Source organism: Tauraco erythrolophus, chromosome 12 (assembly GCF_009769465.1).
Source record: "Tauraco erythrolophus isolate bTauEry1 chromosome 12, bTauEry1.pri, whole genome shotgun sequence".
Classification (NCBI taxonomy): domain Eukaryota; kingdom Metazoa; phylum Chordata; class Aves; order Musophagiformes; family Musophagidae; genus Tauraco; species Tauraco erythrolophus.
The window spans coordinates 22,347,904-22,375,836 of record NC_141476.1 but is presented as its reverse complement, the minus strand read 5'-3'; the positions used below and the strand labels follow the sequence as shown (position 1 = coordinate 22,375,836).

Genomic DNA, 27,933 nt, shown 5'->3' with positions numbered 1-27,933 from the left:
CTGACTCCAGCTGCATTTTTAGCAGTTAGACGGTGCCCTTCGAGCAGACCGTGTGCCAGCCTGGCTGCCCTCTGCCAGTTTGCCCTGTTTGACTAAATCAGTGGTGCCAAATGACGCTGAGCTGAGCTGGGAAGGCTGGTGGATGTTTTTGGTGTGGAGTATTCCACAAGAAGACCCTCCCAAAACCAGTGCTGCTCTATGGTTGACTCATGTTCTGTTCGCCCGACAGTACCTGTTGACACTCAGGTATGTGCATGATTCAGCTGGATGTGCTCTCCTCCCTCTCACTTACCGCCGCGTGGAAATTGGCCGTTCTGCATATGAAAATTACAGGTTCCTGTGAGCGGTGTTCAAAAGGGTGATTCACGGAACAGCGTAACAGGCAATTGTGGCTGGCATCTAGTGCTGACTTCATCCCTCACTGTTGTTTCGGCAACAGAGAGCAGCTTTATGTAGGATGGGTTTCTGACCCTTCACATGGATTTATTTTTTTATCCTTTACTTTATACTTGTCCACGGTCAATGCTTTTTTGGTTGGTTTGAATCCTCAAAAGGATGAGAGTAAGAAATAGTTTGCACCCTCCGTTTTGCACCAAATACTGGAGGTCACTTCTCTTTGCTGTTCTTTGGCCAGACATCATTGTACTTAGCCACTTTTGCAGAGAGCATTGTATCACGCTGTGGAAAGTCAGGAGAGAATCTCACCTAGGAGCAGGGTCAGCCACACAGCTGAAAGACAGCGTACACAAGCTGCACATTGTCTTAGGCAGTCAGCAACCAGAGAGTGGTGAAGAGCAGTGACAAATGGACGAGGTGGGATGATTCTCTCTGTCGTGCACAAGAGCAGAAAAAGTGGCACACGTTTAGTCAGCACTAGAAACATAGATGGCTTAGGAGGACCAGCCACTCGGCTTTCACCCATACTCAGTGCAGGGATAGAGGCACGGTAGATACACAGAGTTAGGTGTGACCAGCAGCAGCCACTTCTGAAAAAATTTGATGAAATATGCTTAATGGTGATTCTTAAAACTGAAGTGTTTCCAGCTGGAATAGGACTTTTTCAATTCCAAGTCAAGTTATCTTCTCAGAGAGGTATGAATTAGTGACCTGAAGTTACAGACTTTGCAGGGATTATTTGTATGAGTGTTTATGTCTCAGCCGAGTTTTTCATAGGCATTCCAGCAGCTCCTTTTGAAATCTGTAACCCAACACCAAACACTGTTTCTTAGTCAGCAACTCTGCTTCAAGAACTGACATCTAGAGACAAGGATAGAAAGCAAATCCACCTCATTATTCAGTTCTCTCTTCTCAAAAGGATTTCGTAACAGATGTAACGCTGCCACACAGCATATGTCTTCCCAAGTCTGAGCATTTCCTTGCATACTAAGAAAAGAACATGGAACCTGGGTTTAAGATCCATATGGGTGATACTGGCCAAAATACACATCATGGTAGAAAACTGCATTTCCAGATATGCATATACTCATAACAGAGGCCAAAATACCCAGGAAAACCTTCCCACAGAAAGAAGTCCCTAAATTTACCTTGAGAGGATGAATCTCAAATAGATCTTCCAAAGGATTTTTCACATCTTCCTAAATGTCACAGTAATAGTAGTTCAAGGATGAAATCTCTAAAGTCTTGGCTACAAAACCTAAAGGTTTGGGGCATCTGAAATAAGTCATGTACACCAAAATAGACCGTATACGGAAGTGAACAGTTGCAATGTAGTACTGTGTATTTTCCCTTCAGGAAGGAAAACGTGTTTTTCCCGAAAAGAAGGCACTGAGTAGTCCCTTAGCAAAAATTCCTGAATGGGGCTGGCTTAGGTTCATGGACAGGAAGTGAAGCAAGTTTAGTCTTTTCTCTTTTTTTGAGATGAAATTATTACGCTCTAATATCTGTACAAAGATGAGGCTTACCTTGGTACGACAATCAGGCATGGACCAAGCTGTATTTTCACTCCAAGTTGTCCTGTCTTTGTGGGAATTTTTCAAACCTAGAGTGATCCATGTGTTACAGCACAGACTCAGCAGCACATATCTCCTCATGAGAACTGCATGGTGAAATCCCTTTGCATTCTGCTGGAAATTTACCACTTAATAATGCCATAAAACATTTTGTGCAGATTTAATTTACTTCTGCCACCAGATGGCACTTGTAGTGGGTTTATGTTGGGAAAATAAGTGTAGAAGCTCTCTAAAGCAAAGCATTAAAATCAATTTAAAGGCAGAACACTGTTTACAAACAAGGATTTTGCATAAAGAGGGGCTGCTTTCCTTGCCAGTTGGATTCTGTAAAAGAGTGTTTCATCAAGCAGCATATTTACTTTCTCCTTTTTAGAAGGAATGATAGGTACGTGCAGATCTTGTCAAGAATTCTTCATAATTTTGCACTGAAACAGTGCAAGAGGAAGAGCAGTGAGTCTGAATTATAGTTTTGCTGACCTTGAGTTCACAACGTGATGCTATAGCTGCTCTGAAGTGGAATCTGGTTGATGAATGATGTGATCAGCACCTTTCTGGTGAAAAAATAAAAAAGGAAAATGAGAAATGGACAAAAGAGGAAGGGAAAGAGGAAGGGAAGAGGGAAGGGGAGGGGGAGAGGAAAGGGGAAGAGGGGAAAAAAGGAAGGAAAAAGGAAAAAAAAAAAGGAAAAAGTCCCTTGCCAGATTACAGCTGTGGTTGCAGCAAACAGAACAAGGGCTTTGTCTACTTCACTTTCTGAATTTGAATATTACAGAGATAAATCCCTTTTTGTCAGGTGTTCTCGGAACTGGTAACGCACGGCAAAGCAAAGGCCTGCACGATTGCATAAGCTGTGCTTCTGCTTTGGGTGGCACCTAGCTTCAAGGAGAATGTTCCCAGCAGGAAAATGCTCCACGCTTGCCCTGCGAGCATATATGGCAGATGTAGTGGCAGAGACTCTGGGACTTTAAAGAGAAAAAAACTGACAATAACGGAACAGAAGCCAAAAAGCAATGGCTTGACACCTGCCTGCAGTTGTAGCTACACCTTTTTGAAAGCTCTTTTTGTTCCCAAGGACTGAATTTATTTCATTTTACATCAGAAATTCCTGGAGATCTATTTAAAATGTCGATTTATAGCTAGCATTGAACAAAGAAATGACACAACAATGACTTTTTGACATGGAGTTTTTGAAAAACCTTAGCTGGCAAGTGAATTTTTTTCAATGTGAAAGAGAAAGGCAGAATCTTCGCAGGCCTTACATTGAAGTAATGGAAGAACTATGTTCCTCAACAGATCTGAGTACTACAAATACAACTAGAAGGTATTTTCTTTATATTGCTTTTTGGAAATGTCTTTTTCAGGTGGATCGTAGACCCAAACATGTATCTTTTTCCTGTAGTAATTCAGCAAGTAAATGCAGTAAGAGACTTAAACGCCTGGATCACCAACGGGCAAAACAAAAGCTCACAGTAAGTCCTGTCATAGTATTCCTCAAAGCCAGGTTTTGAGATCACTCGCCCCAGAGTATTTGATTAGTGCCACTTTTGCACTTCAGTAAAGAGCTACTCGCATTAATTCAAGATACAGAGGATAGTTCTTGATTACTTGGAGTTATGAAATATAAAACTCAGTACCTTTAAAAGCTTTATGTGGAGATTGGGATTAGTTTTTCCATGTGGGAAATGGATCAGGTTTATCACATAATTTAAATTGCACCTTCTCTGAGAAGGTAGCAGCCTTTCCAAAGGTAGAAATTCATTTTGTTGTCAATAGAGAGCAAATAAAGTCTCCCAAACAGGTTAAGGATCAAACACTTACGAAGGAAATTGAATTCATTCCTATGCTCATTCCAGAAGAGCGGGGGAAGAGGTTTAAAAAGTCCAAGTTCTTTCTTTGTGATTGAATCCCGAAGCGTGCACAAACAGTGAGGCCCCAAAGATGAAGGGAAGAATCTACCCCATGTCAGATCCTACAGACTTTGCTGGGCTTTGGAGCTGGCTTTTGGCCAGCCACATGCATAGATGAGATACCTTTTTCTTCTTTCCTCTTATTTGGGTCTTTATAAACCTTCGCAACGATGGCAACTGTCTTGGATTTTGTAAACAAACATTTCCATTTCTTCATTGCTTTTGCCTGGCTTGAATGAAGGACAATTCCAAGGAGACTCACTAACACCCAGGCACCGCGTTTCTATGTATTCTTCTCACTGTGGGTGGCACGTCAGTACATCTCTCCAAAGCTGCCGACGAGCAAAAAGGGGGCACATGCCCTGTCCACACAAGCCTCACAGAATACAGTAGTTGAGGAGCCTGAGCACAGCAATTTGTCCTTGGGTGATTGCTGTTCCTTAGGAAATCTCATGAGGCAAGAGAGTTCAGAGAGTTCCTGAGTTCAGAAGAACCCACAGCAGTTTGTCACAACCTCCCAGTTAGTCCATTCCATGTTTTTAAAAGTCTAAGATCTCAACTCCTGTTGAGGGACTGGGAATAAACTAAATTTGTCAGTGGTACTAAGGACTTATTTTGATATGGTGTTTCTCCTTATGTTCTAAGAACTTAGCCAAGGGGAAACCTCTAAACATCCAATTAACACTTTGTTGGAGATCTCAAAGACTATTCATGTCATTATTCTCCTCTGGATAAATGACCCAGTTTAATTTTGACAAAGTAATATGCACAAAGCAGACTTACGAAAAAAACGTAGCTAGTTCTTTTTGCATTGCATTTCCAGAATTTACATCTCCATCTCTGCTTTGTACAAGCAGCACATTCCTTTTTTACTTTTCTTTTTGAGTAGAATTCCAATTCATCGTGAGAGTGAATCAAGTTACTTCTGCCTTCAGATAGTCATTGACAGGGTCAGTCCTGGAAGTTCCTTTGCCTTAGAAAAACTGTTCCCTCTGCCGGTCTGTAATCCCCCACGTAAGTGTTCACTGAACGTCTTGCTGCCACAATATTTTGTCATTCCATATGACAGATATTCAGTCTGTGATAGAGCCTCCTCTTGAGAGATGGTTCAGTTATGAAAAAAAAAAAATTAAAAATCCCTTCCAAAAGCAACTACATCTCTTTTTTTGTAAATTTTAACTGGAAAATCTTCCAGAGAGCACTGCATTTTTCTTAGATCTCTGAAAAGAGAGCAAGATCAATGCTTTTTAGGAGTACCAATCCAAGGGACACCTTTACTCTGGTGGTTCATACTCACCAGTCCGTCAAGGGCCCTGTTTGTACGACCAACTGCTAAGAGACTGGGGATGTACTGTGTTCATGTGAAGCATTTTAATTGTGAGTTTTTAACAGTAAAGAGAAGCGTGTGCCAAAAGCCACGTACTCCGTAAGGACAACATCCCCTTGAGACTAGAGAGCCCCAAGTATCCACAGTGTTTCGTGGCCCTTGCTTATGCAAGACTAGGTTCCGATTGCAAGAGGAGAAAAAAGGGAAATAATGTTTAAAAATGCTTTTTTTTGGCCACTATTTGGCAATTATGAAGGATCAAATACATTTTTTCATGTTAGCTTTGACAGAAATAACTCCCTATCTTGAAACCTCCACAGAGTTCAACAGAGCTTAACTACATTGCTGTAGGGCTTCTCGATGCAGTTGCAGTACAAATGCTCATAAAATGGAGAGAGGCTGCCAAGTTACAAATACCAGTTTGAAGATCAAGTGATAAAGCACTTCCCAAGGCTTCTAGGCTGAAATTGTAAATAACAGACTGTTACTAATGATACAGTCCAGCATCAACACATTTCATCTCCTCCTGAGTCCTTCTCCACAGCATGAAAGAGACGGGATAAGAAAAGGTTGATCCTGTCTGACCCTCGGATTTTATTGTTCAGTTTTTCATTTCCTGATTTTGAATCTTTACTTAAGACATCTTGAGGTTTAGCACTGTTTATTTGGACAAGAAGCAATTGAAATTGATTTGTCCACACTATGATGTATTTTCTTTTTTAGTAAAGAAGGGTTTCCAGTCTGAATTTGCAAATCTGTTTTTAAGTATTGTCGCAAATAAAATGAAAGAACTTGCATTTCCCTCAGCTGTTGTCAGTGATAAAGCTGGGGTATGATTTTAGTCCTTGTTTACAAATGAAAGGTTATTTCTCCTTCTCTTCTCATATATATATACACACACACACAGAGGGTCTTGGACAGCGATATATTACTAGATTTTCCCTGGAAAAAAGTAAATAGTACAAAAATCTGAACACCATCAGACCAGTAAGAGTCAAAATATGGTGAGTCAGAGCAAACACAGACTCTTCTAAATGCATTAGTACAAACGTGTCTTAGTGACCACGTGTATCTTAATGACCACAGGATCAAAAACGTACTAATTTTCTCACAGCATGAAAAGAACTGACAGGCAGACAGAGTTTCTCATTTTCACCTTTTTACGTGTTTCTTTACCAATCTCTAGGCCCCCTTTTCATTCAGGGTGGGGACGAAGACTAACATACCCTGTAAATAAACACACTGCAGCCAAGGTAAGTAATACACCTCCACCCTTCCGCTCAAATTGCCACTTCTCTTGCCCCTATTTATATTTAATGATGAAAAGCTATTCTGTGTTTGCTGTAAGCCTGGATTTGAGAGAGACCCTTTTTCCCCTAGCATGTACACAGCTCATTTTCGTCATGGAAGATCATGTTAACTCTCACCGTACCGGACAGCGCTGACATCTGTGAACTACCTGCGTCTTAGGTTGCTCCTGAGTTCCAAGCACTGCCCCTGCACCTGAGCAGGCAGCAGCACCGACCGCTGGGCTCTAGCCTGAGCGGGGAACTTCACTGACACCCCACTGCTGGGGCTGGAGCCAGTTCTCCACAGAACATTCCACCACGTACATGTCATGGTGCTCCTTGGGATCATTGCCTTGTGTCATTTGTTAGTGGAAAAGCATCCGTAGCCTCAAGGTCCGGCTCAGAGCCGTATGGGTTACAGCATCCATTCTGCAGACACAGAGATGGAAAGTTGTCACTTGTTATGGCAGAGTTTGGGAGAACTCTGAAAAGAGTCAATAGGTTTTTTCCCTCCAAGTTTTGTTGCTGATCACTAAACCACCCAAACACAAACAAAAACCCATTACAGATGGCAATGACAGATTAAGCCTCTGCGATAATCTTCGTTTTCAGTCACATAAGTACTTCTTGACTGATCTGTAGATCTTTGAATACTAGCTGGTTTAAACCACTTACAGGGATATAAAATTTCAAATGAGAACACATAACGGTTAGAAGGAACGGAGATGAATACTACCTAAAAGGACAGGCAAGGCTGAATTTCTGGGCATTCAGAAGTTATTAAATGCTGTAATTAGGATTACCCATGCAACAAATTCTTCTCTTTGATCATGTACGTATACATTATGGTATGCTCTGCTTTCAAATTATTCACAATTTTCTCCATTGAGTTCAGACAGAACAGGCAGAATACATATTGGAAATACCATTTGATACCGATTTTTCAGAATGTTTCCCCATTTTTAATTTTTTTCACTATTTCAACTGCTCTTCAAAGCAGAATTATTTTCCCAATGTAAAAAATATTACTATGCCCTCCCAAGTGAGTTTCTGTTCATAGCATCCTAGTAAGCAACATGCTAATTCCAGATGTGAAATGAGAACAAGAAATTAATGACAAAAATCATTAGCTTTCATCCATTTAGCTGTCCAATTTAAAATGCCTGTGGCAAAAGAAATATATGTTTCTGAGGACTTCATATTTTATTACAGTTGCTTCTTCTGACTTTTCCCTAACTTCTGTTTCCATGGATGTTTAAAAAAATTGTTTTCTCATAATCTTATTCTGAAAAGCAATGCTTGTTGAAATTCACCAAGTTAATTCAGTCTGAAGAATACAGTAAGCACAGAAAAACTGACTCCAACCAATTACAGTACAGAAAAATACTACAATGGATATGTATGAAACGAAAATGGAATATAGCATCTTAAAATAGTGGATGAATTTAACTCTGGCAGCATAGGCAATTATTCCTTTAAATAATAAAAAAAAAAAACCCACACAAAAACCTTCAACACTTTTATATAAGCAAATTTGCTTATTAAGTTTTTATACAGAACAGACTTCGAGAAAACTCTGGTTTGAGGTTTTTTATATTGAAAGACTGGTACATTGTGTTGTATATGATATTTTATTGCTTTCTAAGCTTGAAAAAGCAGCATATTGCAATGAAATAATGTACAGGAAATGGTGACGAAACATTGAAATGGATGTTTTAGCGTTTGATATTTCTCCTGGCTTTCAGTGAACTCATGAAGCTGTAATTTTGGGAGAGTTTTAATTGTTTCCTTTCCTCTTTTAGCATTCAGCTTCCTAATCTCACATCTAAGGCTTTTTGTCCCGGCCAATAGCCCGTGTTGTTCATCTTTATCTAAGGTGAAGTGTTTTCTTCTAGCCCTCATCTGCTCTTGACACCAGGTGCTTGACATTGTAGCATACATTTTTCTCCTTCAGTCACAGTTTATCCTACAACTTACAATATTATGTTTTAATGAAAGATGTCCTTCTTTCTCTTCTTTCCTTTTTTTTCTTTCTGTCCTTTCTTTGGCTTGAATCTCAGCTTAAGTACCAAGAAATTATTTTCTGCACCATTTATAAAATAACTTGTTTAATTAACAGAGGAACAATTACAGCTGTACTCAAAATTTCATTATATTTATTGCTAAATTAGAGTTATAAGTTCAATTTAGTCCCTTTTTCAAAATTACTTACCACTTTCACAGCAAAATTCTTTCTGGATTGAAATTGTCTTGTTTGGTTTCACTCTGAAGGATTAATTTGAGTAGAAAAAAAGAGTCCAAAACTATTCCAAAGCTGTTCCTAAGCCCCATTCTCCATAGGAACTATCACAAACTGAATTTTAAACAATGTTCTTTTGAGCTTGATTGTTCTTCTAACTGCTCATGAAAACCCCTGTGATCACCATAACCAGGAAGCTTAATTAGCTCAAGGAAAATCTGTTAGTCCATATACCCTCAGCAAATTTCACACGATTAGAAATGGTGTTTGTCTGACCACCTGTCAGAGGTAAATCTATACGTGTAAGTTCTTACCTCTCAGCTGAACTGACAAGCACTTGTCTATTGCCACAGCAATAGAAGACACTGACAGACACTTTCACAGACGTTTGGCAGAAGCACACGTGCTTTTTTTCTTGTTTTTCTTCTTTTTTTTTTTTTCTTTTTTCCTTCTGCCCTCGTGAGACCTCACTTGGAGTATTGCATCCAGTTCTGGAGTCCCCAACATAAGAAGGACATGGACCAGTTGGAGAGGGTCCAGAGGAGGGCCACAAAGATGATAAGAGGGCTGGAGCACCTTTCCTATGAGGACAGGCTGAAAGAGTTGGGGCTGTTCAGCCTGGAGAAGAGAAGGCTCCGGGGTGACCTTATAGTGGTCTTCCAGTACCTCAAGGGGGCCTACAAGAAAGATGGGGAGAGGCTGTTCAGGAGGGCCAGTTGTGATAGGGCAAGGGGTAATGGTTTTAAAATAGAGGGAGGTAGATTCAGGTTGGAAATTAGGAAAAACTTTTTTACCATGAGAGTTGTAGAACACTGGAACAGGTTGCCCAGAGAGGTGGTGGATGCTCCATCCCTGGAGACATTCAAGGCCAGGTTGGATGAGGCCCTGAGCAACCTGATCTAGTTGGAGATATCCCTGTTCCTTGCAGGGGGGTTGGACTAGATGACCTTTGAAGGTCCCTTCCAGCCCTAACCATTCTATGATTCTATGATTCTCCGCTCCATATTTCCCCAGGCCCTTGCACTGCTTTATCTCCAAGGCCTCATGACGTGGTTTGCAGCTCCTCTACAGATCACCCCGGGTGCTGCACTGGCGAGTGCTCCACACGGTTTTGTTCCCCTTCCTCCCACGGCGCTGGAAGGCAGCATCTGTCCTGCAAACCAGAGCATGGGCACGCGTCCCCCAGCACTCAGTGAGCCTCGCGGTCAGTGCCACTGCCACATCATACTCCCCAGGAAAAACCATCTCTTTAAACAGCATACTCCCTCCTTTATAAGCCCACCACTGATTTTGCCTCTTTCCCCAAAGCACCAAAATATTCCTTGCTGATTTGTCCCACACTTTTATACTAGACTTGCTTGATACCTCACGTTAATGGTGCTTTTTTATTTTAGAGGACACAAAGACAGAGGTGGTCCTTTCCCAAGGAGTCTGCACAAGAGGACACAATTTTTTTTTTTTTGCCTACTGACATTCCCTGATAGTGCTTATCAAAACAAGATATATAGAGAGAGTTCACAGAAACTAACAAAAATACCAAAGAAATACTTTCCTGAAAGGCTCATTAGAGTTAAAGACTTGGTTAAAGTTAGGTACTCAGACGGATTAGCTCTGGACCAAACTCTGCAGACAAACCTCCAGATTAAGCTGCATAACCTGGAAGAGCCAATTTATCATTTCTTTCATAAATCAAAAGGCAATTCACAGAAGCAGTAATGATTGGTACACTCAAAATCAGAACTCAGAAAATTAAAATTGAATTTCCTACTGCCTTGTGCATATGCCTTAAAATATGGTCTGTAATTTTGTCATGCTTAGCTTGTGATACTTCAAATAGTTTATAAGCTGGTCAGGGTAAAATCAGCCTAATTGTTCAAGTGCCACAAAAGCTATACAGGTAGCACGTGGTGATGCAAGCAGTACTCTAGAATAACGTGCAGAAAACTCCAAGGTTGACTTTATAACTGGTCAAGTATTCTCCCTTTTTAGAAGAGGGATTGAGGTTCACAGAGTGAGTCTCAATGCATTCCATTTATCTACGAAAAAGTTAAATGGTATTATGATCATATTTTACAGGAAATTATGGGGAAAAAGATCGGAGGTGGGAAAAGACATAAGGAAGTTTTGTGCTTCTAAGTAGAAATCAGATAGACTAGTAGGAGAAATAAGATATCAGGTTTTAAAAGTGGGTTACATATAACCAAGAGAGGGTAAAGAACACGCCAGAAACACCAGAGTTTCTAAAAAACTTCAGGTCTTCAAGGTGGTGCTGCCTTCTTTTTTTAATACCTTAAAGCCATGTATCAGTCTCATGGGTGGTATATGGTGCAGGTCAGCAGCGTGATTTCTGTTGCCTTCTTTCTCCAGGGAATCTCAAAACTGTGCAGCAAACAGGCTACAAAGAATGTTGGTTCTTCTACTCAGCTGATTCCCCCACCATCAGCCCACTGGAGATGACCACGGACTTCTGGGTGTACGGTGAGTACACAGTTCTGTGATAAGCAAGCAGGAAAGAAGTGCCTTCCAATAGAATTCTTGTTTTGAGGGAGAGGGCAGAGTTAAGATTGAGCACAAATCACTGCATGACTTCTGGGGCCTTGTTTTTTTTATATTACACTGACCTAATTAATTTTACATGGAAAACATGTATCTGAGGCTCTTCCCCAGACTTATCTCTACTTTGAAAAAATTGCTTCAGCTGTTTGCTAACGCATGGCATCATTAGCCACACCAAACCGCTTCTGAAATAGTAACATCTTATGCTCAGCTTTTCTGCAGCACAATAAACTTAAAACTGGTAAAACAACCAAATTAGGCATGCAGCATGTGTAAGGGCCACGTTTTGAGAAGTGGGCAGGCAAAGATGCCTGACAGAGATCAGGCACACAGGGTCCCACACACACCCCAGAGATGTCTCTTCGATCTGCCATCCGAATTGGGAGCAGACCTCGGAACTAACACCCCTACGCTCACAAATGGCACTCTGCAGGGTATGGATTCACCAGGAAATACCAAGACTTGAGATAGCCTAAAATTAAGGCTCTCCTAAGGATTTTCCAAAGTGTGATGGGATATTTATTTATTGCTAATAATAAATTAGTAAGAAAGTCCTACTTACTGAATGAGCAACATTTCCTTTCATATTTAAATCTTCCCTGGCACTTTCCCTGGCAAGAACTAACCATGTGCTGCTTAGCTTATAAAAATGGACAGTCTGAGGTAAGGCGTTAGCAAGTAATAAGAATGCTATTTTGGTAATTTTCATATTTCAAAAGGTTAGGCTTGATGTCACTTAATTTTCTAACTGAGCAAATCTGAACAAGCTGGATCTGCTTTTACAATCTGTCTTATACACAGATCGAGATGGAATATATCATTGATTTCATGAATATGCTTATCTTCTAAGTTTACCTCTTCTGGCTAATTTACGGAGCGTGATGAAGCATACCGGCCTTTTGAGGCTCACAGAAACAACCCCCTCAGACACAATACTCTCTCCTGTTGCTAAATGCTGAGTGCCAGCAACAAACCACGCCAGTAACCTGGTCCAGGAAGCCAGGTGCCAACCCGAGGGCGTTTCTGAGGGTTTACTGTACTTTTCACTCTAATTTATGGTTTCCTGGGAAGAGCGTTTCCAGTAGGTTTGATTTTCTCCGTGTTATCTCTGGGAAAGCACAAGCAGCCAGACTTCTGACTGGCAGGTCAAGTTCATTATCTCGTTACTGGTATCCTCTCAAAAAACCCCTCCAAAATCAACCAGACAAAAAAGACCAAAAAGGAGAAGCCAGCCCCTTGAAAAGCTGGTTTTCCTCACTGAGCTTATCTAACAAGACTGTGAGCCAGTGAACAAGACACAGCTTGGCCATTTGGGAACTGAGGGTTTGTTTGTAATCTGTAAAAGAAAGAAGGAAAGTATTCACATTTAAAGCAGCTCGTGCCTCTTTGGCAGTGTCACACAGGCCCCGTGAACTCCGGCATTTCCACCTAAAAAGATGCCTTTCAAACAGGTACTAGTTGTACTACCTGCTGCTGCTCCACTTCAGCTGGCCTTTCCCTGAAACGCTTGGTAAGCTTTTATTGTCTGCAGATACACTACTGAGTTCTCAGTGTCTTTGCATTTTATTTTGCATATAAGAAGCAAGTTCACTTGCTCTATTTATCAATTCAACCCCGGGCAAGTATTCTGGCTGCCTCAGTGAGAGATTGCGAGCAGCATCTTTCCGCCAAGCGCAGAGTAAACTGCCCTTCAGCAAACAGATTCTGAACCAATAACAGTTAACAAAGAAATATTTTCAACAATTCTAAGGAAAAATACTCATCAAGTTACTGAAAAAGAAGCTTGGACTCTTCAAAGGGCAGCTAAAACTTTTCTGTGAATTCACGATCCCCACTAGGACTGGAAATTAGTCTTTCATGGTTCAGCCACTTCAGCGGTCACAACAGCCTCTTGTTGCACGTGTGTCCAGAGCAAAAGTAACAGTTTAAATATAACATATTTCTACTTAAAATTGGAATGCCTACGAAAATTTCCAGATGTAGCTCTGCATTCCCAGGCTCAATTTATCCTCCCCTCGTGCCCCTCTTCTCCACACTGACAAGCAAGCACTCAGAGGCAAGAGGGGCAGAAGTTGCAACATCCACCCTCCGCTTTGGAGCTCCATTCCCAAAGCTTCGGCCCCTCTTGCCAAGGGCAGATGGGGAGAGCCCAGAGATCCCACCCCTCCGGTAGCCGCGGCTGCTCTCAGCTCCCCACATCCTCGCTCTGCTGAATCAGCCGTACTCCAAAAGCAAGGCATCCTGGCAAACGCCGACAGAGCTGACTCCGCAAGAAAGGGTTTGTGCTTTAGTGGCAGCAGAAACAACTGCTGTAGGAAAATTCTAATTGAAAACTTGCAAAGTGTAAAGGTGGAGAGACGTAGAAAAACGAGGGAAAAAAATAAGGAGACTTTGAGAGGAAGGGAGGAGAAAAGCATGTCTTCACCTTCCTATCTTCTTCCTGCAGTATCTCCCTCGGTTTCCCTTTCCTATTCCCGGTTTTCACACGCATTCCAAGCGCGCGTTCATTTGGGATGATACAGGACCCACATCCCAGCAACTTTTCTTGGCTCGATGCAACCGTAACGGGCAGCAGCGCTTCACCGACCGAGGTGTTAAACGTGGAGGCTGCTGCCGGGGAAAGCAGAGCTGCGTGCTCCAGCGGCGAGCACGGCTCTGCCCGCGGGCACGCTGCTGGCGAGCGCCCACCTCCCCGGTGCGACCCGAACAATAAACGATCGCTCGCCAGATGTGCCAGGGAACAGCTCTGCCCCCCTACCAGGTCTCGCAGCCCGGGCTCCCGGCATGGCTGCCCTACCCCGCCGGCCTCCGCGCACAGCGCGCTTCTCCCCGGGCCGGGGCCGCCCTGCGCCGCCGGACAGAAGCGCCGCGGGGCCGCGGCCCTCCCCGGGCCCCGGGCCCCGCACCCCTCCCGGGGCTCTGCCCCGCCGGGCGCCCCCCAGCGCGGGGACGGGCCGGCGGCGCCCACCGCGCCCGCGGAAGGGGCTACGGACCCGCGGCGGGATGCGGCGCGGCGGCGGCCGCTCCGCCGAGCCCCCTCGGCCGCCAGCCCCCCGGAGCGGGCGGCCGCGGCCACTTCAGGCGCATCCCCCGCGGCGGCAGCCCCCCGCGGGCGGGCGGCGGGCAGCAGGAGCGGCCAGGGCCGGCCAGGAGCCGCAGCCCGCCCGGCGCTGCGGGCGCCCATGCCCGGCCGCGAGCTCGGCGGGGGCGCGGGCGCTGCCAGGCGACGGGCTAACCCGGCTGCGGCTCTGGCAGGGCGGGACAGCGCCCGTGCGCCAGCGGCGGCGCGGCGGCGGCGGCGGGGCTCCGAGCAGCACCGGCGGCGGCTCCGGCCGGCGGCTCGGCGCCCGCAGTCCCCGCCGGCTCTGCCCTCGCTCGGCAGCGGGAAGCCGAGCGCCAGCAATGGCGGCGCGGAGTAGGAGCCGCTGCGCGCCGCTCCTACGCTCGCCTGGGCAGCCGCTGCTCTAGGAGGGGAAGAGCAGAGCTCGCAGGGGGGCTGGTTTCCGGCGGGTTATTTATTTCTTCCCTCTCGCTTAAGTTCCCAGCGGAGCGGGGCCGGCCGGCACCTGCGCCCCCCACCTGCTTCTCGGAGGGTGAAAGGTGCGGGGAGGCCATGGAGAGCCCGGCGGAGAACCCCAGCAAGGCGGCGGAGTACCTGAAGGAGCTGAACAAGATTATTGAGACGCAGCAGGAGCTGCTAGAGAAACAGAAGCGGAGGATAGACGAGCTAGAGCAGCAAGTGGCCAAGTTGTACCACGAAAACGCCTGCCTCCAGGACGAGCATCACCGGCACCTGGCCACATGCAGGCTCCAGCAGGGCGTCCCCCCCGCGTACCCGGGGGTGCTGAGCGCCATCCAGGAAAACGCAAAGCACGAAAAGTAAGCGCTGCCTGGGTTCGTTTGTCCCTTTTTCGAGGGGGGTGTTTCTGTAGCGGGGCTTTCCTTCCCTTTCCTCTCCTGCCTTCGGTTTCCTAAAGCCGTCCCGCGTGCGAGCCCTGCGGAGCAGTGGAAGTCTCTGTAGCGTGCGCCTGGGAGCGAGCTCCGGTCTGCCCGGTGGGCAGCTCGCTGCCAAGGAGGGGGCCCTCGCTAAGCAGCGGTGCAGGGTGGAGCGGGTGGCCGCAGCCTCTACACCCCTCGCCCATCTGGGTGCCGGTGCCTCACCGTTTCTCTAGCCCGGATCCCGCGGAGAGCGGGCCCGGGGTGTCCGAGCCGCGGCAGTACGGCCAGGGGCTTCCCTGGGCACGCATCTCTACCTGCCGCGCCCGCGGCTTTCTCCGCGGCTACCTCTGCTCCCTCCGGGCCCCTGGCAGCCCTCTGCGCTCGCTCGGGGGGATGCCCCGGGCACGCCGCCCTCCTGGCAGAGCGACAGTAACGGAGCGGGCTGTGCCCTCCTCCCCGTGGCCTGTTCCCTGCCGGTCTTATTGTGGCTACCCCGGGAAGCCGCCCGCCCCGCGGGGGTCGCGGGGGTGAGGTCCCGCGGGAGATGCCCCGCGCTCCCCGCCGGCCGTGCCCGGAGAGCCGCGGCGCTTCGGGCGACCCTCGGCAGCGCGGGCAGCCCGCGTTCTCGCCGCTAACGAAAGTGACCCGGAGAGGGGTCGGTAAACATTGGCAGCTCGCCACGCCGGGGCTGACTCGTGCCAGGGTGAGCTTGCCCATTTCGGAGATGCGTTCGCTCCCCGCCTTTGCATCTATTCCCAGCCTCTATAATCTGTAATTAATCGTGCACTTCTTTACAGCGTACGGAAAGCTGCTTAATTGCGCGCGGTTCTTAAGTAACAGGAATTCAAGAATAGCAATAACTAAAGTCGCAGCGCTTACCCGGCGTGATTTTACTTATGGAAAAGTATTTAAGACTTTTGTACTTGACCGGAGTGGGAAAAGCATGCATCGCATTACGAGCCCACTTCGCCGCTCTAATACAACACAATGGGCTGTCTGTAGTCCGGCGCGCTCCGTTTCCCTGTATCCCTAAAAAAGCGCACGGCTCCAGTCGGCGGTTTTCTTCCGCCGCCGAGCCCGGAGCCGCCCGCCCCGCCGGACAGCCCTGCGCGCCCGCTTGCATAAGGGGCCGCCCGACGTCAGCACCGCCTCTCGCCCCTCGGGGGCACGGGGGGACCGAGAGCTCCTCGCCAGCCTGGGGCGAGGGCTGCGAGCGACACCCCCCTCCCCGCCGAGCGGCGGGCCCGCGGCCGCCTGCCCCGTCCCCGGGCGTGCGGGGTGCACGGGCGGTGGGCGGGAGCGCCCCCCGGTTCGGGGTCGTCCGCCTGGTTTCCGCCACGGCGCGGGGCACCGCGGGGGCGCAGGGCCGGGGCTCCGGCTGTCTGCCGGCTCGGCCGCGTCTTGCTTCTCCGGGCCCTGATGGCAGCGGGGGCGAGCAGCGGCGGGAGGGGGGTGCCTCCGAGTGAACCCCTCGGATCTCCTGCCGGCTACGCGCGTGCCGTCGGCGGGACGAGAATGGGAGGGCGGGAGGTCCTACCGATTGTAGGAGCAGGTGTGGTGCTCGGAAACAGTGTTTTCCTAGCGACCGTTGTGGGGTTTGAAGGAGATGTGGGAAGGGTCGTTAGGCACTCGGTGCCCCCTGTGCCTGCTCCTGGTTCCGAATGCCTTGCACGTGTCCGGTGCAGCAGGGTGGAAAGGGAAGCAACTCTTCCCCCCGGCTCCCTTGGTGCTGTCAGTGTTAACGCTCGGGGGGGGATTTTTGGTGATGCTGGGGTAGTCGTTTTAGGCTTCTCTTGTAAACAGAGATGTCTCTATGAAAACTAAGCAAATAGCTCCTTAAACAGACTGGAGAGCATATGCTGTCATTTAACAATCAATCCCATAAGGAGAAAGAGCTGTTTCCAGAGAGTATGGAGCATTTACACAAACCCTACCCTGTGCACCCATGTCCAGTACCCGAGGATTTTTTGTGGCTGTGCTTCTAGTACGAGATGTCAACTCAGCTATCTGGTCCCATTTGTCTCTTGCAAACGACGTTACTAAGAATTGTACAAATGGCTTGCCTCGTTGGATAATATTCCTCTTCTCCAGCCCGAGACTCATTTGCAGAGCCCTCTTCGGGCAGGCAGCTCTGGGGACTCGGAGGCTTTTAAGTCTCTTAAGTGGATTTGATGCTGGGATCAGAATTAATCTGGGATATTTATGGCAGAGTTGTATCGCTTTGAGGCATAGCCTGCAGGGTTTAGTGGGGACGCTGGGAGACAGCCCTCTCTGCCAGTCTGGGCCTGGCCTGGGCCCTTTGCCCACGTGCATGTCTGTGGGGAGTTGGGTTTTCAGGGCCACCTTGGTCTGAGGAATACTGCCCCCCTGAATCATCCCATATCCATCTGTGCCATCCCCTTCCCTTTGAAGGGAGCAAGCCTGTTATCCAGGAGACCCTGCCTCGCTGGGTGGGTGGCTCCCTGGCTGCACGGGGTGGGGGCTGTGGCAGAGGCTGCTGAGGCTCAGCTGCCAGGGAGCTGGGGCAACAAGCCACTCTCAGGATCAGTCTACTCTGGCTGGATAGGAAAGATGGAGGAAGTCTCCAACATGGAAAATAGAAAATACCCTTGTTTTAAATTCTTCTCCCAGTCTTGCAGTTATCTTGACTTTCTGAAAACCGAACCTGCAGATTCTGCTTATCTGGAGCTTCGCATTCAGAAGCTCCGTCTTGGTTTCCCCAGAATTAGATGTCACGTGCACCTTGTGTATGTTTGGGTGGGGAGTAAGGATCCCTTGTCTGCTGAAGTTCCTTCTCAGAGTCAGTGATGCTGTGGGAATTGCTGGTGTCAGGGAAGAGGCAGCGTGTGAGGTGGCATGTCCAGCTTGTTCCCTCCTGCCCCTGGTGTGAAGACTTCGCCCTGGTCTTCCTCCTTCCAGAGGCAGCAGAACTGCTTTGTGCCCAAGTACTGGCAGTGGTCGCTGCTCTTCCTTCCCCTTCAGTACTTCAAAGCTAAAATGTCTGCAACCCTTTTTAAGGGAAACTGGGCTTCTCTTGGTCAGATACTTAGACTCCTGTCTCAGCAGCGGTTGCACCTGTGTAAAGTGGTTGCGGATCACTGACTCAGTAGTGTGAAGGCAGCTGTTTTGTATTACCAGGTGGTGGTTACCTTGTGTGATACAAAAGGAAGCATGGAAATGTTATACAAGATAATATGCTTATGATTAGTTCTCATACTTAAGAAAAGATATTAAAAAAAAACCCCTAAAACCAACAAAGCCCCTGTAAGTCTGGAAACTTTCCATTTCTTAAAATGGGAAGAATACACAGCTGGACTGCTTAAATAATTTGGAAAAGCTGGTGTGTTTGTAGAAATTCTTTAGCTTGATCTCTGGTGGGCTGGAGAACTGTTAATGAGCCCTGTATCAGTCTTCTGGAAGAAAAAACCCACTAGTCCAGTAAGGTGAAAATATCCTGGTTTGTGTCCTTCCAGACAAGGACCAGAGTGGAAAGAGTTTCCTTTGTGTTGGTTGCTGAGGGAGGGAAGAGCAGAGGGACAGGTTAGCAGGGCAGATGTGCTCGTCATCCTGCAAGGAGGATATAGCAAAAAAGGTCTGAGTGCTGTTTCACCTAACTTGGGAGTAATTTGCTGAGTGTAAATCAGCCTTAAATTCCACAAGTGGAATTGAGGATAATTAGTTGATTACAAGGCTTTGCTAGATGTAATGAATCAGCATGTTAAAGATAACAATAGGTATTTAACTCATTAAGTTGCATAAGACTAATTTTCAGTTAATCCGTTTCATTTAACGTTTGAGAAAACAGCAACTGCTAAAACTCAGATCCTCAGTGTAAGCAAGATGTGTTCAATACGTCCATTTTGGAAATGCACTTTAGAGTAAGTATGTGAAAACAAACATACTGGATCTTCTCGAATCTGTACAAGTACAATTTTTCCAGCTCTGAAAATTCCGCTGGTGTGTTACCAGCTTAGGGAGTGATATTTGTACTTAACCTAATCGCGTTTAAAACTGGGCTGCTTTTCCACTGAGAAGGTGCCTGATAAGAGTTTGAGCAGGAGGTGGAGAACAATTGTCTGCTAAGATAGAACAATCTTAGAGGGCTGTTATTTGCAACTCAGTCTAAGTTGTGCCACCTGGCCTGACTAATTTATTTTTAAATGAGTCTGGGACTGGCTTTGTTCCCTGGGGAAAAACAGCCACAGTTCAGAGCTTTAAGAAATCCTCACTGTGTTCAGAAGATACTCTCAGTCTCAGCCGAGGCATGCTTAGTGGAATCTAGGAAGGGGAAGTTGTTGCTCTGGTGATAGTCACATGTGAAGGCTGCTTTATGGCCTACATAAGATGAGCTCGTGGCTTCGCATGTCGCTGTTGGCACTGGATGCTGCCCTTGCACACAGTCTCAGCAGGAAGCCAAAGATTGCATTAGTGTGGAGACCAGCCTGATTTTTTTTTTTTTTTCCCCCTCTAGAGATGTCCTTTGCTGAGACAGACTGTTCATATGACATAAATCGCATTTCATTGCCTGTGCTGCACTTGAACAGCAGCTTATTTTTGTTTGCTTTGGTGAAGTAGAGGTACCCAGCATCTGTTAAAGCATGCTCATGTTTGGGCAAGGTTTCGCTTTCCCTGCCTTCTTGTCAGCAAGGATGTAGATGAAGTGCTTTTGTTCGGTCTCTGTTCTCAATCAGCCGTGTAGGAAAGTGGGATTTGGGAGTGATAGCCTTGCCTGAAGTCTGCAGTTAGTACTAAAAGATGCACCTCTGCCTGTTTAGCTTATTTTGCTCACAAAGAATATATTTACGTGGAAAGCACAGTTTGTGTCCAAAAGGAACGTTTTAATACCACAGCATACTGTATATTGTCAGTCCCATGGCAGACAGGGATGGTATAGTTCTGAAGTTGGGCAGAATGTAAGCTTGCAGCTTCAAATAACTTAAAAAAAATTTACCTGTTTTATTTTCAGTACGTAAGTGGCACAGTATGACTACTGAGCTATGAGAATGAGGATTTGACACCGAAGGGAGTGCTTTTGCTTTTGAAGCACTCATTTCAGCATCGTTAGTGTGATTTGTACAGCAGCAGATGAGCGAGCATCTCTTAGAGCAGGCATTTGTTGTTCTGGCAGGCTGTAGGAAATCAATAGTGGGAAGATGTGTAATAAGACATGAACTTGCTAACTAAACTAAATTATTTTGCATTTCTGTTGAAACATTGGCAAATTCCTGTACTTAGTATCTGCTGTGTGTTAAGCTAAATGATAACCTGTAATGACAAATTAATTGGAAAACTGATATGTGCAGTATACCTAAATAAAACAAGAATGGGGGGGTTTGGCAAAAACTGCAGCGATGACGAAATGGTATGCTGGTATCGAGAAAGCTCCTGAGAAATCAGAGGAGGGAGACAAAATATGGTCTGTAAAGAAGATAGCAAAAATACATGCTATTTTGGGAGAGGAAAAGCAATGCAGCAGAAAATAACCCATTCTATAACATAGTAAGTTTAAAGATTATTTCAAAACTTGAAATGAAGTAAATCTTTTTATTTATTTTATTTTATTTAAAGCAGACCAGACTTAAAGAATTGTAAGAACTCAGTGGATCTGAAATCCTTCTCTAATGAAGCTTTTTTCTTCTGCTGGCACACCACACAACTTTAGAGCTTCCTAACTTTGGAGTTTCTGAGTTCTGGACTTTAAGAACAAAGTACATTTTCATGCTAGTTAATGCTTTGTTCTTCCTGATGAATTCACTGTCAAGGAAATTGAAATGCACTTCCCAAGATCTGCTTCTGGAAAATGCTTGGCAGTGTTCATGGATCTGCGGTCCTCAGCAAGCAATGAGAGCTGCTGTAATTACTGTGAGTTGAGTGTAAGTGTGTCGATGCCCTTCCCTCTCCTCCAGAAACCTCACTCCAAGCCAAGCCTGGCTCTGGTTCTGCATGCATGGAGCTCCCAGCAGCGTGCTGATGGCTCCCGGTTTCTCATGCGAGGCATGTCACCGCAGACCTGAGCCTTGGTCTGCTGGTGACCACCAGAAGCCGTAGCTGTGAGTTCAGTGCGATGGCCTGTGTGAAACTCCAGCAGCTCTGTCCTTGATACCTCCTGACAAGTCAGTAAGTTTGGAACAGTATCTTATTGTCAGAATAAGGCAATGGCTCATGGGTCAGTCCTAAATATTAGTGTAATCTCCAATGTAGGAATTTCCCCTTGTCAGCAAAGTATCTTTTTACATTTCTGTATTATATTAGGGGGATGGCGCTGAACAGGTACCTAGAAACATGGAGGTGGGCAGCAGGAGCAGACCTGTTCCTCACCAATGTGCCAAGCACAGTGCTTCTGAAGAACTTGGCTTCCTGTTGGGTGAGGGATGCTGAGCTTTGCCCTTACCCAATTACAGTAACGAACTTTGGGAGAATGTGAAGAATGGACATAGGTGCTTCTGCCTCTGATTTGCACTCCTCTTGGCCCAGTTGTTTGCGTAGGAGGACAAATCTCCATCAGTCCTTACGGAAGGTGTCTTCTGGCAAAAAACAAGTCACAGCTTTTTTTGAAAACCTAAAGCAAAATGTATCATACTCCAAGAAGGATCTGTAGGAAGAGCTTATTCAATGGCAGATTGCAGAAGCTATGAGGAAAAAAGAACAAGGTATTTCAAGGTGTTTTCTTACAGCATACTGATAGGAGGAGTAAATTATTAAAATAGTAAATTATTAAATGCTTCTTGCAAGTAGCATCTCAAAAAGCTTAATTTCGTTTTACACCCAGTAAAACCAGGTGGCTTTTAGTCATGTGCTGGTCAGTGACGCTGAACTGAACCGCTGTGCTGGATTCAGTGTTGCATGCCAGACCACCGCCTTTAGGTGCTGAGTTTCTGCATAGAGCAGTTGCCCAAGTACAGGGCTTCTTCCAGGAATTCAAGGGTGCGAAGCTGGTTAGGAACAGCCACAGTTGCTTCCTTGGCACTTCCAGTTTTGACACTTTTTAATTTTGTGGGCGCTTGTATGGTACAGCTGTGCAAAGCATTGCAGTACGCTGAATTTCCCTGGAATTTATGGCTTATTGGGATTCCAATCCCTACATGGGAAGAGTTGCCTCTAAAGCAGGCAGCCTATGCCCAGGTGAGTGAAGTGTTTGTTATTCAGAGCTTTGTTCTGTCTGAGGGCTCCTGCGTGCAGGTGGCAAGGAGATCATCTCATGCTATTCACCGAGAGGGTGTGTGGGAAGCTTAAGTGGATTTTGCAGGCCAGAAGTACTTCCTGATGCACAGCCCACACTTGCATTATTCTAATTTGATCCTATCGTTCCTCTCTGTTATGTTAATTCCACCTTTTTTGCGTTTTTCAGCCCGCAGATACTTTTAGGCTTTCCTTGCCAGTGCTCCAGTCTCTCATCTTAGCACAGGGAGCCTGTGATGGGGTTGTCATCATTTCCCTCTGCCTGTATCTTTGCCCAGCTGTACTATTTTTCTCAGCAGAATTGTTACATTAGAGATTTGGACAATCTGAGCAGGCTTTGGTACAGTAGAGCAGCGTGATTTGAAGAGAGATGGTTGTACCTTCTGCTGGATTTTAGGTCTAGGGGCTGCTTTCTTCCCACCCCCTTTGCTGGGAGCCTTCTCTGCAGATTCCCCGTCATATGGCCAGGTTGGATGAGGCTTTGGGCAAGCTGCTGTAGTGGAGGGTGTCCCTGCCCATGGCAGGGGGGCTGGAACTCGGTGAACTTTGAGGTCCCTTCCAACCCAAACCATTCTGTGATTTCTTTGAAACACAAGAATTCGTAGCTTCCTGTGTTGTGGTGGAAGAAACGCTGGTTCATGCTACCTGGAAACCTGGATGTGAGGATTTGTTACCCGTTGGTCGTTACCGTGGTGGCATGGTGAAGGGCGGAGGGCGGAGCGAGAGGTTTTGGCCCCAGCCCGTGACCTGCTGTCTGCCCTCGGCAACACTCCGCGCCGACAGCTGTTTTACAGACGGGCAGCCAAGGTCAAAGCCAGCCGCCGCCTCTCGATGGCCGCGTTCAGTGTCACCCGTGCGACAGACGCGCTTTGCTGAGCCCCGGGCTCCTCCGCGGCCGTGTCCCGCCGGGGCGGGGTCTGAGGGCGTCGTTGGCTCCGTCAGGGGAACGAATCGCGCCGGAGGGGGGCGGGAGGCGGCGAACGGAGCCGCGTGCCCGGGCAGCGCGCGGAGCGGCGCGCGCGGGCTGGCCCCGCCCCGCCCGGCCGCGCGCCGCCGGCTCTCTGGCGCCCTCTGCTGGCTGCTCCGGCCCGAGCGCGCGCCCCGGCTTCCAGCTGCTCACGGCGGGAAGCGGCTCTTCAGCGGCGGCGTCCGCGCCTCCTCTTCCTCTGGAGACACGGCTGCGAGCGTGGCTGAAGGCTTCTCCGGAATTAAGTGGTTCTTTATTCTAGTGGCCTGCAGCGCAGAGGTAAACTCGCCTTTCAAATAGTGTAGTTGTGGAATCATGGAACGGTTTGGGTTGGAAGGGACCTCAAAGACCATCCAGTTCCAACCCCCCTGCCATGGGCAGGGACACCCTCCACTACACCAGGTTGCCCAAAGCCTCATCCAACCTGGCCTGGAAGAGTTCCAAGGATGAGGCAGCCACAGCTTCTCTGGCCAACCTGTGCCAGTGCCTCACCACCCTCAGAAGGAAGAATTTCTTCCTTATATCCCATCAAAATCTGCCCTCTTTCAGTTTAAATCCATTGCCCCTTGTCCTGTCACTACACGCCCTTGTAAAAAGTCCCTCTCCAGCTTTCCTGTAGGCCCCCGTTAAGTACTGGCAGGCTGCAATAAGATCACCCCGGAGCCTTCTCTTCTCCAGGCTGAACAGCCCCAACTCTCTCAGCCTGTCTCCAGAGCAGAGGTGCTCCAGCCCTCGGATCATCTCCATGGCCTCCTCTGGACCCGCTCCAGCAGCTCCATGTCCTTCTTGTGTTGGGGACCCCAGAGCTGAACGCAGCGCTGCAGGGGGGGTCTCATCTAAAAATACACACAGGAAAGAAACGGCTCTGCTGTAAGGCGTCTGTGTAGATGGAATGAGTCTTACTGCTGTGCCAGATAAGGAAAATGTGGCTGCTGAGCAGCTCTCTATAGCGATTGATTGAGACATAATACATGCTATTTGCATATTAATAAGATCTCTAGTAAGACTTCCCTGACAAAAATGAGGAGAGACAAAGACATACATGTATTACATCTTTTACTGCACCACAGTAATTCAGATTTAGTGTAAATAGCACTTTATTCTGAATAATTGGACAAATTAAGCGGAGGAAGGAAGGTGGGGAAACAATCCTCCTGTCCTTTTTCAAAATTTAAGATGCAGCTGGGAGTTAATGTTTGTCAGAGTTTCTCCATCTTTGCTGGGTTTCTACCAGCTGACAATAACTGTGGGTGGTGTGGACCACTCATACTTAGGAACTTTTAATTATTGCTCCTTTTGAGCAATAGCTCATGTAGCTGTAGGGTGAACAGACTGAAGTTTTGTGAAAGCCAGGCTTGCCAAACAGTGAGCGCTTTTCCCAGGATGTGAGACCCGGTTGTGCCCATCTCTGCAAACCGATTTCTGCTGTAAGAGTTCGAGTGACGAGTTGGACTGTCAGCTGGTACTTGATAATCATGCTAGAAGGAATAGACTCGGCGTTGTGGGGGGTCTTGGCCTGGAAGACCTATGTAAAACTTTAGGCTAATGGAGTCCCTTCTGTTCCCTACAGAATGTGAACGATTGTCTTGTGGATATAGTTTCCCAAGTGTTTTCAAGGAAGAGAACTTGACCATTTAATGTGTATTTTGTTTTTTCTAGCCACCTCTACCAGTTTTCTGTCCACTTGAACAACACTTTACTGTGAAGATTGCTCATTAGTTCTGCAACTTAGTTTCTACAGCTGTGCCTCTTTTTGCATTCTTTTTATTGGGTATGCCTAAAATTTAGGTGTGAACTTGTGTGGCATAAGGTCCATGTGTGTTGAAATGACGATTATCAAGGTGAGATAATGACCCAGTTTTTGAACTTTGTACTAATGTGCATATGCACTAGGACTTAATCCTTTCAGGATCATGTTCGGAGTCTATAAAATATCATATCTTGATGTTGGCAGCCTCTGTTTGGAATCTGCTGAACTATTTTTGCTGAGTGGATGGAGTTGTGTAGGACTTCTGACCATAATCAACCAGTTCTCCTAAAGTAATGCTGCCACAGTAAAGAAATTCCTACCAGATTTCCTGGCTGCCAGTGTTGAACCAGCATGCACCAAGCTGTGTATTTGAAGAAGTTTGAATTACTGGCAAACTGAGCTGGTTTTTATGTGTTTTCTGTTTGTTGAGAATGATGCTAAAACTACCATTTGTGCCACCTTCTGTTAATTTCTCCCACCTCTAATTTTCAAGCAGTTTGAGTTCTGTGAAATAGTTCTTTCACTTTGCTGCATTCAGGCTTCTTACCTTATGATCAAATTCCAACTCCTGGGAGGATTTTAGTTTTCTCCTGTACTTTTCCATTGTGGAGTGCCATGGGGATCATTGTAGGGTCCAGGGTGTGGGAAAGCTGATGGGTGGTTAACTACAGATGACACTTTTGTAGTTGCTCGATGGGTTCAAAGTTGAATTAGAGAACTGAACAGTGTCTACTGCTTTTGCTTAATCAGCTGGTGACCTGAGGGGGCCAACATGCTGCCTTTCCTCAAAGGCTTCAGTGGCTCCTGTGTGCTCTCTAAAACTTGGGCAGGCAGGAGAGGGAATCCAGCTTGGGTCTCCTATGTAGTACAGAAGACTCTGTAGTCCTTAAGATTGCCTCAGTCAGCTTACTCAAATAGTCTTTGAAACTCTTAGCAAGCAAATTTCATCAGCCTTAAGCGAACAGTGTCGGGATCCCTGTGTACCAGCGGTGAGTTGTTTTGGAGCTTGGCGTCTGCTACAGTGAAAATGGAGTGTCTCCAGGATAGGGCTACTTGGAGATGATTATTTGTCATGCCTAGGAGACACTCTTGTAACCAAAGAAGAATCTCTTTGAAGTTCCAACTGCATTTAAATTAGGAGAGCGGTGATTGATTATTACTGAAATAATGAGACAAGGCATACTGGAATGGTAACTTCTTTGTAAAGAAGGTGTAAATGGAGAGTATCAGCCTGTATGTCTGCAATTCTTCTGTCACAGTGGTCCCCAGCAGTCACAGGGAGAAGCTGATGGGAAATCCTTGCCCACTGTCAGATGTGACCTGCTGCTTCGGAACAGTACTGGAGCATGACAGTTTTTAGCAGTGGACGACACACTCTGGGCTCAGTAGACCTTAATATCCAGTTGGGACTGGTTACAGACAAGAAATGTGATGTTTTACTAACATGAGGTGCACATGACCTCTGTTCACTTGACTAGTCTAAGTTGCCTCCACTTCAGCGATTCTCTGCAGCAACGTTTTGGTTTTTGTTGTCTTTCTACAGATTTAATGTTCCTCTGCTCGTGCTTGGGGAATGTAAAATCTTCTGTTTGGTTGTCTTCTGCGCACTACTAATGATCCTGGAAATACAGCAAAATGTCGAGAGTGTATGTGAAAGATTATGGACAAATGGCTTTCTTCCAATTTAGGTTCAAGCATGTCACATCATTCTGCAATTTTGATCTCTTAGTGAGGCTTTTCTGAAACTAGAAAGCTGTATTTCTAAGAATGAAGAATTTTTGACAAACCAAAAGTGAGTAAAATCACTTCTAACGTGTTGTATGTTATAGCAGTATTCTTTGACCATGATTTCTAGGTAGGATAGACACCCGTAGCATTGAACCTTAAGGGCTTCTAGGAGTTTCGTGTGCACTCAGGCCTGTTGCAGAGATAGCTGGTATGTTTATTCTGCAGGCACGCTCCTTGATACCATGTTAGCAGCTAAACTGTGTAGGTGCCACTTGTGCTCCGTGCATATAGTTGATGTAAAACTCTTTGCTGGTGACTCCAGGTCGCGTGCAGTTGCCATGCGCTGTGTGTCCAGGGAGGGTTGCAAACAGGCATTAATCTCCCACCCTGCAATGCAGCTGGGCTGTTGTAATTGTGCTAAATTCAGAGGGACGACTTAGTGATTCTGGGCACGACGGCTGCAGTGGAGGGATTGCAGAGAGCCAAGCTATCATTCTTCTTCATTCTTGCTGCTTACCTTGCTACATCCACTTCATCTTCCTTTCACCAGTGATTTCCAAGTGGAAACTGGGTTCAGACTGCATTCAGCTTGATAGTCGTTTGTTCCCTTAATAGTTTCCTTGGCAAGGCAGACCTGTATTCCTCCCGAAATGCGATTTAAGCATTGTTATTCAAATCCAAAACAACTTGATATGTATTAACTTCAAATTTTTGGCTTGAGCGTCAGGATCCACTGGCACCATGGACCCCAAGGCGTACTGTATGTATGCATTGCATTTTAGACTGACTTGCTTTAGATTATGCAGTGGTGTCCTTTGTTCTTGGGTAGATATAGGGCTATTTTTGTTAAAGGTCCTCACGGTGACAGTAAAACAAGAATTCATGGTTGTAGAAATATCCTTTTGGGTTTTACTCGCTAGTAGGAGTTATGATTAATAGTTCCTTGTTGTGGAGAATAGGTGTATTTTGACTTTTTTTCTTGTATTCCATCTTTAAATATAGACCCATGGCAGAAGCATTTGATTAATCTTGTTTTCAAGCTGGCGAAAGTGTGTACGCTTCAAAGAACATCTGCTTTAATC

The 27,933-nt window shown here is 46.4% G+C and overlaps 1 protein-coding gene across 2 annotated transcripts in view; it reads left to right on the top strand.

The window, feature by feature from the left end:
• Window positions 1-14,901: 14,901 nt before the first annotated feature.
• The window catches only part of IQSEC1 (IQ motif and Sec7 domain ArfGEF 1), a 346,404-nt gene continuing 333,372 nt past the window's right edge, over window positions 14,902-27,933 (top strand). For both annotated transcript variants that reach the window (XM_086618777.1, XM_086618776.1), the window contains exon 1: window positions 14,902-15,167. In XM_086618777.1, the coding sequence (XP_086474903.1) occupies window positions 14,902-15,167 (266 nt within the window). The remainder of the gene's footprint in view (window positions 15,168-27,933) is intronic.